The sequence below is a fragment of the Zerene cesonia genome, chromosome 3, assembly GCF_012273895.1.
Source record: "Zerene cesonia ecotype Mississippi chromosome 3, Zerene_cesonia_1.1, whole genome shotgun sequence".
In the NCBI taxonomy this organism is placed as follows: domain Eukaryota; kingdom Metazoa; phylum Arthropoda; class Insecta; order Lepidoptera; family Pieridae; genus Zerene; species Zerene cesonia.
This window is the reverse complement of record NC_052104.1, coordinates 8,328,264-8,341,772: the sequence shown is the minus strand read 5'-3', so window position 1 is coordinate 8,341,772 and position 13,509 is coordinate 8,328,264. Positions and strand designations below refer to the sequence as shown.

Here is a 13,509-nt window from a genome sequence, read left to right as displayed (position 1 = left end):
TCTATAAATGTGAAAGTGTGTTTGTTTGACACACAATTAATATGAGACAGTTTTTACTAAAAATTAGGCTAATACGTGTCAATAATACGATGTCTAGTGCAGTAAATTTATAGTGTTATTGATTAATTATCATTAATTTCACATGGATAAGTTTAACCTCAAAAGGTTTTCAGTACTTTTGAAAATCGGTGATTTTGCATATTTTGAGGTGCTCTGTTCTAACTCTTATCTTTTTGTCGGCTAAAAGGTGTCGCTAAAACATTTTTTTTTTTGCAATGTTGCATCAAAAAATCATTTTTCGAGAGAAGTATCGGTATACAAAATTTAAATACCGAAAATATGCACCAGTTTATTGGTTAATATAATCACTAATACATAAATAGATGTCTAATATACCATCAAATGAATTTGGGAGTAACATTTATTTATCTCCATATCTGTCAGTGTCTACTTTTGTCAATGCAATAAAAGGAGGGGGTAAAATAGTGAGACTCTTTTTTTAGCAAAAATTTACCTATGAGCCTCTTTATACAGACAGATCAAACTTTGTAGATTTATAAAGGATCGATGACAGTTTCATGCGTTTATTTAATTATGCTGATTGGATTCGCCAGAATTAAATTATTTTCCTACGTAGGTCTACTGTATACAGTAGACCTACGTAGGAAAATAATTGCACTTGCTATAGCAAGTGCGATAATCAAGTGGACTCCATAATAATTGAAACGTATTTTATAGTTTTTTAAAACAACATGTATGATTGTGTTGTTTTTGTAAAGAAAAAGATCTTATGAAACAACTTAACATATAGTACGAAGAATAACAAATACCATAATTTTGTGACTTAGATTCAAACTTTCATCCCTTTGACAGTTGGCGCGAAAGCAGGACAACGTCCGTCGGGTCAGCTAGTATATTATTATTAACATGTAATTAATCTCTTAGCACAATGATGTAATTATGTTATATTACATGTTTATCGCAAACATATACTTTAAATAAAATAATCTCATCAAAAATTGTGATATCACACGAGAGCAAACTTTAAGTACGGACTTAATATTATCTTTGTTAAATATAAGATTGTTATGTCATGCATTGCGCAGTGTTCGTTGACGAATTACTTAATTTACTTTACCAAAAATGGGCATTTAGGGATCCGTAAATTAATTTTAGTATTACAGAAATTTTGTTTTGTATTCCATTATTTATTGCAATAAATTAGAAAATAAGGAAAACGCATAAAACATAAAGTAATAGTTGAAATTCCAACGAAGTTAATATGATGATACCATGGATCTCCAAGTATGAACATATAACGATATACAAGACGCCTAATAAACAGACAATACGTAATTATCTTTGGGTAAAGGAAAATATGTCTACAGCCTTAGTGGGGACATTTCTATATAAGAAAAAAACTGAACGCCACAGAATCTCCCGTTCTACTAACTGAAAACCACGGAATCTACCGTAATCAAAGCAAAATTAGAAGGTAAGATATAGAAATATTGTTGTTTGTCAAAATGTTATATGTCACTCATAGTCCAACGAAATTTCCAGAAGTATCGGTTCGACTGGTTTATGAGAGAATAAATTATCAGGGAAACCGATAGACAAAAAAGAAGGTTCTGTATATTTTACATTATGTACGAAAAACATATAATAAAAAGTTATCTTATCAAACGTGCCTGAAATTCTTGAATAGCTAATGTCTTCGATAATAAAATAATTTATAAAATAAAATTAACTTTTGCGATTCTGTTGTTTGTAATCACGTGAAGGAGGCGTGAAAAACGTGACGATGCTTTTTTAAGGGTATATTTAGTCCTCTATCATAAAAACTACTTAACCAATAACTTAACAAATTGATGATACTTGGACTGACTGAACTAAGGGAAGTTAAAAGCATTGTCAACAGAATTAATTATTTCAATCCGACATATAGTTTTTGAGTAATGCATGGACAAACCAACGTATAGACAATCGTACCCAAAAACTGAGTTTCTCTGACAGTTTAATATAAACACATACACATTGAATTGATACTTTTCTTTTAGTCTTTTGGAAAATTTTGATCCGTAACATACTGCTTATAATATTAAATACTACTATCTGTTCGCCCCGGCTTCGCCCGCGGTACAAATATAGCCTCACACCATTACTGAGTGATAACATCTTCACTCAGTAATGGTGTAAAGCAGTTTTGCATGAAAATGTTACAAACATAAAAAATACAAAAACACAGAAATACAAAAGTTTCCCCTTTATAATATTAGTGAAGACTAGCGCGTGTGTGTGTGACCCACGCCCACTTTAGCGTACACGGTACCAGGGTAAAAAGCCTATTGTAGCACATACATTCAGATAATAATCTATCTCCGAAGCAAATTTCATACAGATATGATAGGCTGTTTTCGCGTGAAAGAGTAACAAACATCCTAGATAGATGTTTGTTATTTTCTCTCTAAACTTACAAACTGTCGCATTTATAACATTAGTAGGATTTTTTTGTAGATTATAATATGTTGATGAGAGATCACTGAATTGTGAAATGGCCATTCGATAGGGCACGGCTTCGTTCGGTTTATTCAAAAATTACACAGAAGAACGAACTTCACGAAGAGGTAAGTAGACAAAGAGTATCCTGCACCTTACGGACATCCTACTAATCCTATCCTGCTAATATTATAAATGCGAAAGTTTTTAACAATAATTTATTTTCCAAATACTTCGGCGGTACATACACACGATGGGATTTGTAGTAATCACTTTGAGAGAAATATGAAAATAATATTATCAAGTGCGTGTTGGAACACGTGAACAGTTTTATGGTAGTGTAGGAAAGTCCTCAACCACAGATAATGTAACACTAGAGCCTCAACACTCCTTTAATGTAACAAATAATAAAGATATATATTTGTAGACGATTCTTGTATCTGCTATAGCCTTCACCACGTAAGGAAATTACTTAATCCTGGCGATCCTAATCAGGATGAAAAGATGAAGTCATTAAATGAAATAACTGTCACCGATCCTTCATAAGAATACAGTTTGAATACAACCAGTCCGTTTAAAGTTAGTAGAAATCTAGTCTAAAGGAATCCTTTACTTACAAATGCACGTGAAGCTAATTTAAAAGGTATTACCCGGAAATTTCAGAAGACAGACAGACGAAACACATAGATTCTCTAATTTTTCTATCTATAAATAATTAAGATATTAAATTATCTTATCAATTCGCATGAAATTTAAGAATATCAACGACGAAAATGCAACGTAATTGTCACGTTAAGGATGACGTGATAAAGATAACAAATTTAATTATTTCTGTCAACTCATGCTTCACCTGGAAAATAATTTCACAGATAATATAATCTTGCCTATCTAAATTGGTTAATTAACCATTTGTTATTCACATTCTACAACGTGAGGGATCCGGCTTGATTTCATTTTGTTGATAAAACAGAGCGGTAAAGATTATCGTTTGTCCTATTCTAGTTATGTAAAACAATGAAGTTAATAATCACTGATATAGAGGATTTGTACATCAACTATTAATAACAATAGCAGAGATTAAAAAAGGACCTAGACTTTGCACTGCATAGAAAGAAGCAGTTGGATGCTATTATTATAAACGTTGATCAAATTTGTGTTGAAAAAGAGAAATATGTGTACAGAACACTAAACCTTTGAGTTCCAGCAATTTCGTTCCTCGTTTAAAAAGACATAGAAAAGTTCTCATTCGCTAGCATGTATTTATTCATAAACATCATATATATCTAAGCAGTCAGATAAACTGCGATTTACTTTTGACAAAATAAATTGTTGACAACAATTTGTCACATTAATTATAGCTAAAACTATTCGTTACTTTTGTAGCTATTTTTAATTCATAATTTGCTGTATTTTAGAGTTTTTGTTAAGTTAATCTTTCGCACTAGACTATTCTTGTATCCATAGATAGAATTTAAACATAGAACATTATTCATTGTCCGTTGATTATTGCTACCACAGGTAACATCATATTATACTAGTACTGTTACTATTATAGAGTAGAAGATGTCTGGAAACTAATGAAATAAAATAAATTAATATATAGATTAACCTAAAAAAAGCATAAATGAGAGGATCAAATTGTATGTACGGCACCTAATAATGGTTTCACTAATAAAAGTGCTAGATTTTATCTCCTACGTAATCTAATATAGCAAAAGCTATTTAAAATCAGTATGATAATATATTAATCTAGTATGTATTTCCTCTATTGACCCAATCCCCCGATTAACTGATATCGAACGCACGAGATAAGGTTTTATCTTGGTTTTAACATGCTTTCATTAGCTTCACCTGTACGTTTGCATACAACCGACTTTGACCCACTTTAAACAGACAGATTTAATTTAACTTGCATTATTGGATGCATGTCCGTTTATTAGCAACTAGCTGCGCCCCGCGGTTTCACCCGCGTAAGTCCGTATCCCGTAGGAATATCGGGATAAAAAGTTGCCTATATGTTATTCCAGTTGTCCAGCTATCTACGTACCAAATTTCATTGCAATCGGTTCATTAGTTTTTGCGTGAAAGAGTAACAAACATCCATACATCCATACTTACAAACTTTCACGTTTATAATATTGTAAGTAGGATAAATCGAACTTAAAGCTAAAAATTAAATATGGTAATAAAAAATTATACAAAACTTTAATGATAGAAACTAATAAAGAGTAGAAAAGTATTATTTAACCTAGGAATCAATAAAAACAACACATATTAGATGTGTAAAATAAGCAAGGAGCCTTAAGGCAGATCTTGAAAAGCGTCCCACGCTTTTTTTATAATTACATTCGGTATGTATTTAATTTTTACTTTTTTTAGCATTAATATGCATTACAAATGAGAAATTTTTAAAGAGTAGAAAAAATTTGAACCTCTTTTTGTAACACCGTAACAACCCAATCTCGCGGTCACCCGTGATTCCACCGGATTCTAAACCATACATAATGAAATTATCGATCTTATATTTTACGCTTAAAGCATATTTCAACCCATTTAGTGCTGCCATCTAGTAGGATTAAGTATAACTACAATCACAATGGTAAAGTAAGATCACAGATAACATAATACTGTGATAAACCTATACTGTGCGCTTCTTGTGTTAAATTTCTCTCACAGATAGAGGGCGGTAAGTATATGAGTTGCAATTAAGGTTATCCGATGATAACTCCGATGAGTTGTCCATTATAATTTCATCAATATCGAAATCAGCGTGTAGGAAAAAGCAACCAAAATCTACAGATTAAATATACGCCCTAATGTCTCAGCAGTCAACATAATGTTTTATTTATATCTACTAACTACTTGCTTTTTTGACAATATAGATTTGGCTGCAGGAATAAGGTTATGTCCGGATGAAATTCGTACTATTAGGGCTGAATATGTAAGAATATACGCTTACGGAACTGTTGCAGTCCATCAAACTACACGGGAATGAGGAACGGTCACTTTTATTTATTTAAGCATGGATTCGTGAATGATTACTGGTAGCATATACTGGCATTTGACAAACTTGTATCAATTGTGAGCCAACGTATTAAAAAACTCGAAACAAATATGCAAAAAGCAAAGGGTTTCAGGGGAAACTACCCGTGTCATTTAATTAATTATCAGCGGCATAATTTTCCTTAGGAAACGCAGGACGTCATTTTTTATGTCATAGCGGCAACTGATAGAGCTGGTAAGCGTTCATCCCAAGGGGTGAGGGATAAGGAAAGGATTGGCAATTGGAATGAAAAAATGGACTGGGAAAGTTGGAAGGAATGGACTATTTAGTCAATAACGTTTTTTGAGCAAGATGAAACAGATTGATTTCTCTGGAAGATGATTTAAAATGTTGAATATATTACCTAGTAAACATGAAAGTGCTATGACAGTCGCTGTGAATTTTTCTATTAAGTAATGGACATCTCTTGTCAAATAGGATTGTTGTGAGGGACCGATAATTCGGTACAATAATCAGTCTCAAAAAAAAAAACTGATTGACATATTTCTTAAAAATATCTCGTCAAAGATTGACAACAAAAGACATGAATGTTGGCGAATCAAAAATGTTTCATGAAAATGGACGCCGTATTACTTATATAAGCAAATATTCTTAACTGCGCGTCAAACATGTACGCGTTTAGGGGTGAAATATTTATTGACATTGAAGGTAACAGTTTTGTTTAGAGAAAAAAGTAAATTTTTATTTGTCGCGGAAATTACAAGCTCTATATCCGGAGGTCCCAAAAAAATCGAAATTTATTTTTAAAAACTTATTTAATCCTATTCTATCCTACTATCCTACTATCCTAACTTACTATCCTACTAATATCCTACTAGTGCTACTAATCCTATCCTATCCTACTATCCTTCCTACTAAATTTATAAATGCCAAGTTTGTAAGGACGTGTGTGTTTGTTGCTCTTTCACTCAAAAACTACTGAACCGATTGCAATGAAATTTGGTACGTAGATAGCTGGAAAACTGGAATAACATATAGGCTACTTTTTATCCCAATATTCCTACGGGATTTGTACTTACGCGGCTGTAACCGCGGGGCGCAGCTAGTTAAAAATAAACTTATTACACCTGTGTCCGCACGATCCAGGAGTTATAATCTAACGATATAATCGATTAAATTATAAAATGAAAACTTAAATGCTAACTGAGGAGAGAGAGAGCATTTCGTTCCTGTGCGAATGGCGAACCCAGTACTTAAACTTTAAGAGCAGGGCCGTAATATGGCGATCTTAGTATAAGAAGTGTTTCTCATGATATTAGATCTGATAAAAATTGTCTGATAATTTTCCTTGAAGATTTATGTTTTTTGGTGTATAAATAAACATTATGTAATTACATAGTTATTACACAAGTTATTAACACCTGATCCCGCCCTCAGCAATAGATTCTCTTACTCTTTCGTTTTCTTGCGCCTCCGCGGGGTGTCCCCACGGTGTCATTGCCATAGTTTGGCCGATGACGCAGGTTCAAATACTGCATAAGCAATATTTTTGTAATGTTTAAAACATTTCATTTATAAAGCATTTTAATGATATGAAACTAAAATTAAACATCTTATATATATAAAAATCTGTTGTTGTTCGTCACTCTCGCTAAATACCCAGAATGGCTGGACTATCTTATAGGTAGTAATAAATATGAAAAGATTTTTGTATTTAATTTTATTATGTTATTATTTTTATTTTATAAGTATTACTTATGAATATTAATATCACAGCCATAATACATATTATACAATTTTGTGTTAAATCATGAAATGAATCGATAATTAGTTCCGTTGAAGTATAGGATTATATTATCTGTAGTTCATTTAAAAAACTTTTTGACATCATAAATATTATGATAAAAATTAATAAATTTATAATAAATTACATTTAAATAATGTCTTTATGATTATGTTTTCCATCTATTTAAATAAAATAAATTGACATTTAGAAATGTTTGTTAATTCCATTGATTAAAGACGCAGTATAAAATAAGTACTCAAACTGAATCTTGCAAAACACAGTACTCCTACGCTCACAACAATAGCAATAAATTATACAGTATTAGTTTTTTCTTAATTTTCTAAAACATTTTAGCCCTTTCGAGCGTTGATTTTGACCATTTCAGATCCGGTTTTTGCCGGTTCAAGCCGGTTCGTGGGTTTGGTTTTTGATGGGATCCGTTTTTATTATCTTCTGCGACATTTCGCCTTTACTGGGTAGAGTGAAGCAAAGAAGAGCGCACGCTGGAAGAGAAATAAGTTTTGAGTCCATATATATCATACATACATACTTATAATATCAAATACATATCTATAGATACTTATTCTATATGTCTACTTAAAAATATTTCTTTTTGTATGCACTATAAGCACACTGAAAATTTTCTTAGTTTAATTATGAAAACTAGACCAAGTTCAATCGACATCACATGGGAGGATTGAATGTTCAAATAAAAAATAATCATATAAATCTTGTTACCAAGTAAAAAGATATAAGGTCCTCCTCTTTTTGATGTCAGCTAGTAACTATTTCGCGGTAACTATGTATGCCAGTAAATGTTTACTTACATATAATAAGCCCTCCAAAGATATAAAAGCTGAGGCCGCAGTTAGTCGAGAGGAACATGCCAATGAGGTTCGACCCGGCCATGGAGCCTACTCGACCCATCATCATCGACATACAGACTGCCATCGCCCTGTTAACAAATTGAGATCATTTAGACTTCTTCAAGAGAAGCTTTTTGCAGAAGTTTTAGTAAAATAATGAAAAGACCAGAATTTGAAGGGATATAGTAGATTGCCTTTTAGCTAGATGGTTACATTCGAAAATCCATTATAAGAAAATAGTTTTTATCTTTATTTATCTCTTTTTTTATCTATAAGTTATTATTTGCTCAAACATTTATCGTCATATATGAGAATAAGTTTAGTTATTCCGTTCCGGGAATAGTTTCTGCATCAAAGTTACTATACATTTTATATTTACATTGCATATAATACATGCATTACTAATACAATGTTTTTAAAAGCAATATTGCTGACCATATAAGATATTAACTTAGTACATAAAATATTCCGTAAATTTTATCATGATAGAAATTTATTTGAAGTTAAACAATACCCAGGGAACTTGTCCTTATCTCACATTTACATTTCTTGTCTAAAGACCGAACCAAACCTGAACCTTGGTGAAATCCCACAATTCCCAAAGTCAGCCCTCTTGTACAAGAGTACCTCATACCTCACCTATACTTAGTGGCAACCTAAACCTTGATAAAAACCCTACAATTCTCACAGTCATCGCTCACCTGTACTTAGTGGGGAATAGCTCAACAGTAACAGCGTTAGTGAGTCCGATACACGCGCCGCACATCTGGAAGATCGCAAACAGCACGACAGCGGCCTGGCTGTGCGCGAGGTGCGCGCCGATGCCGCACAGCCCGGTGCCAGTGAGGATGGTGAGCAGGATCAGCTTCTTGCCCATGAAGTCCACGAGGAACCCCACGATGATGTACATGGAGCAGAACACGAGGCCAATGTAGATGGAGAGCTCGAAGGTCGCCGTGTTCATTGTGTCGTCGCAGATGGTCTGCAAAGTGTGGTATTAAGAAATAGAAAACAAATAAACCGATAATACTTTATGTTCAAATAGTTTTATAGAGTTAAAAGTAAAAACAAAATACTAATACTACGATTCTTCGTATGGGTAAAATTTGGTACGAACGGTAGCCTTTGATGAAAAATTTTTTGAGAATAGAAGAAATTCGATCACGAGGTGGGATAAGAACCCACGAAATAACTATTGCTAGAGAACTAAAAATTAAAGTGATTTCTTGTTAGTTAATACAATAATTAGAAGCAAAACTTTTTGTTGCTTGCAGAATCAAAAAAGTACCCTCACGTATTTCACCATTATGACTTGAGATACAAACAACTTCTTATTCGACATAACAAGTTACACTTCTGGGACTGTTACAGAGTTATTAAATTTAATTACTGTAAGCTCAGTTGTGAATTTCTCATAATATCTAATGTGCTCACTTTTTGTTATGTTTATATGTAAAACGACGTTTCTAACATTCTAAACCCTAAAGCATGGTTAGACAGAATGTTTTGTGTATTGAAAGTGAAGGAAAAAATTCGCATTAATACAAAATTTCGTGTTAGGCCTTTTTTTAAGACTTCATTAAATATTTGTTTTAGAAATCAATCTACTATATAAAAATAAGTCGGGTTTTCCTTCCTGACGCTATAACTTCAGAACGCACGAAGCTATTTCCACGGTTTTGCATTCGTTGGAAAGGTCACGGGCTCCGTGAGGTTTCAAAGAAAATTGGCGAAACGGAGTTCGCCGGGTTTGCTAGTCTCTTTATAAATATAATATGTTATGTGCATTTTTTTTTTTACTGTTTTATTGTATATAGAGGTTTAAGACGAATGCGACGAATCTATAGAAGCTAGTCGTTTCTTCTTACCTCAGTACCATTGCTAGGAACTTTTTGATGAGCGTTCAAGATGTCACAGATTCTAGTCTCGCTTCCTTCATGGTTGGCCACTGAATTCAATATTGTGGGGAACCATACATAAAAGCCGTTAGTTCTGGAAAAAATATGCTTTCATTAGAATTATTGTCTTTGAAAATATAAAAGTGACCAGAAGAAACTATAAAATATTTACAAAATAGAAACACAATACCAGTGAAATATTAAACAACCGCAGTGGCATAGTATTTTCTTGTGTTTGATTTTACGTGCTGGTTTACGGGGTTAATGAATAAATCGCGTCTTTAATTTCTAAACTAAAGTGGCAATTAGGTATATGTATATGTATTTGTAAGTATTTTTATTATTACTTGTTGGTTTTAGCGAAAAACATAGAATTTAGTGGAAAATAATTCTATTTAATAAAAATCTAGACCGCTTTTAAATTATCAGAACTAAACCAAATTAAAATGGGACCACATGGAGGCACCAGATTACAAATAACAAATCGAAATGATAACTCTCTCCTGACTTCTTCTGTTTAGAAGTCGGCCAATGAAGAAAACTAATAAGTAGTCCAAAAGGAATGTGGAGGATGGAATCGAACCAAGCAGGTCCGCATCAAATCAAACAAAAATCCATGTAATAGCTAAGTTATAAAGACTCACGTGCCAAACAATCCGAATTGTATGAAGCAGATCAGGAAGGTCCACTTGAGCAGCGGCGGACGAAACAGCGGCTCGGTCTGATCGCGCATGGACTTTAGCACTGCGGTGAGACTGTTGCTCTCCATCGCTTTTACTGCCTGTGTCTCTTCTACTAGGGATTTCACCTGTTTACATAAATGATTTCATTAGAAACATGAGTTGATTCAGTGAGTGAAACGTGATTAAAACATTGTGGGGCGAAAAATGTTTATAGGTCTTGCATTGTTTGGTGCACGATACAATATTTAATTATGTTTAATTCTATTAATGTTATAGTTACACCGCCACCTCAGATGTTACTCTATTTATTATAGACATTTGTAAAAAAACAACAAAAAAAATTCAATATTATTCGTTCTTAATTATTTACATTCAGAGGTATTTTTGATGAATCATGGCTATATCAATCAACACCTCGAAAGTCCTTCCATACTTAATCTACTGCTTTGGGGTGGTCTAGTTACTGTTGTATTATTTTAACAATAATAAATAATAATGGCGAATGGAAATACTTTAAAACTAACCGGATACGTATCCTGCGGCATCCTCTTATTGACGGAGTACATTTGCCTCAGCACCTTCAAGCAGGCCTCTTGCTGGCCGCACGCGTTCAGGAACTTGGGGCTCTCCGGCGCGAAGAGCAGCAGCACGAAGCCGACCGCCAGCGGCAGGTTGGACGCGATCACCAGGAGCCGCCACGAGCGGTACGTTATGTTGAGGAAGCTTATGGGCAGCGAGATGTTGATGGGCAGGATTAGCCAGGAGACAGCTGAAAGTTTTGCAGGTTGTATTGTGGATGGGACTACTGTATTTTATAATTTAAGTGACAATTCTGATAGAGAATATAAATCAGGAGAAAATGAGATGATGTTTAGGAAATATGCTTTTGTACACTGGCTGCTCGCTCCGGCTTTGCCCATGGTACATAGCTTAGCTTATCGTGAGTATGCTTCCAATGACGAAAGAATTTTTGAAATCGGTCCACTAGTTTTTGTGTATAAATCTTACTAACATACATACAAAACTAATTTTTGTCTTCAATGTTAGTTTAGATTGGTTTAGAAAATATTGTCCAACTGAATCCACTGAATACTTTCAATGGCGGCTATATACAAAAATTTATAATTTTCATTCGAATATCAACTTTTTTTTGTTATTTTTAAAGAACACGCACTGATAAGTAACAAGAAAACGATAAGAAAAAAAAGAAAGTCATTTGTAATATTATACATTATGATTGATGCATAAATAATTAAGGATAATTTTCTACCTGGTAACACAACGGTTCCTATTCCAACGAAGGAGGAGCCGAAAGCTACGATTTTGTCTCTATGACGGATGTTTGTGAACTCTCCGAGATACGTGTACACGACTGACGATGGACCCGCCATGCTGGAATAAAATACAAGGATTCTCATCAAATGTATGGAAAAACAAGTAATTTTCAAGCATTTCAATACTATAAAACTAAAAATTAAAAGCAATTTTCACATATCCATTACAACCTATAGTAGAATCATTTAAATTTATCTTTAGTATTATCTAAAATAACAATAATTAATTAGATTTAGTAATTAAATATACTCACAAGACAGCAGAGGTGAACGTCAATATAGCAAAAGAGATGATCTCTGGGGAGAAGCTGGCTAGCACAGCGAAGACGGCAGATATCAGCATTGAGAACAGCATTACGAAGCGACGGCCTTTGGTGTCAGCAAGCCAGCCCCAGAAGTACGAAGTCAGGATAATTGCTGTAATGATATGAATAATTTAAAACAGAAATGAAAGAGGTTATATTTCGTGACATTTCCCATTTAATTGAAGCATTTAAATACAGGCGGTACGATTCCTTTAAATTTATTTTTCTTGTTGCATAGTTTATTTAATATATTAATAGAAGTATTATAATCAAAATCTAACGTTTATCCATCCATTGTATTTTACCGAATGCATAACACATATTAGTGCATAGTTACCGATAGTGTTAAAATAAATTCGTGTAAAGTTTTGAGAAATATTTCGCATTGAAAACAATCAAAATAGCAATAAGTACTGACTGTGCGTTTGTTGCTCTTTCACGCGAAAACTCCTGAACCGATTGCAATGAAATTTTTTACGTAGATAGCTGGACAACTGGAATAACATATAGACAACTTTTTATCCCGATATTCCTACGGGATACGAACTTGCTTTTTAAACTTCCAGCACTATTGAAACAGAATATCAGTCGTCATATTTAAGATTTCAAATTACCCGAAAAAGGTATAGCTGCTAGCCAGCCTCTTTGTTGCAGAGTAAGATTCAGGTCACATTGCGCCGCTGGAAGCACGTAGCCGAGCGAGAGGCTCTGCATGATAACACCCATGAGTATCAGCCCGCTCAACAGCATGTGCAGGATGTTGTAGATACCGAAACCTGTAAGTATAAAGAATAGTTATTGTCCTTAATGGTAGTCTTGCTTAACACGTGGTCCTACTATAACAGTTAGCCCTGAACCAGTGTTACAGAAACTTTCTCTGTACCTTATACAGACCTTATATTTGTATTTTACACAACTGTTTGATTTTCTCTTTACTGTATTTTTATTTTGTCCCAAATGAAGGTATGAGTATGTCTGTTTGTAACAGGTTTAATTACATGAAGGTATCGAATATATGTCATTGAAGGTTGCTTTTTTGTATCAAACACCAACATCTTTTGAGAATGGAACAGTGTTAGAAGTTTATTTATTATATGTTTTCCTAAAAATTCAACTCCTTAATTAGTTGTAATT

General features: G+C 33.5%; 1 protein-coding gene across 1 annotated transcript; it reads right to left on the bottom strand.

Moving 5' to 3' along the window:
- Positions 1-7,620: 7,620 nt before the first annotated feature.
- Positions 7,621-13,155, bottom strand: LOC119839493 (synaptic vesicle glycoprotein 2B-like; the record flags this gene model as incomplete). Its single annotated transcript, XM_038365784.1, has 9 exons — positions 7,621-7,792; positions 8,117-8,244; positions 8,857-9,137; positions 10,024-10,147; positions 10,698-10,861; positions 11,261-11,505; positions 12,007-12,128; positions 12,325-12,487; positions 12,990-13,155. Coding segments are annotated over 9 exons (1,494 nt in total), but the record flags the coding sequence as incomplete, so codon positions are not given.
- Positions 13,156-13,509: the final 354 nt, after the last annotated feature.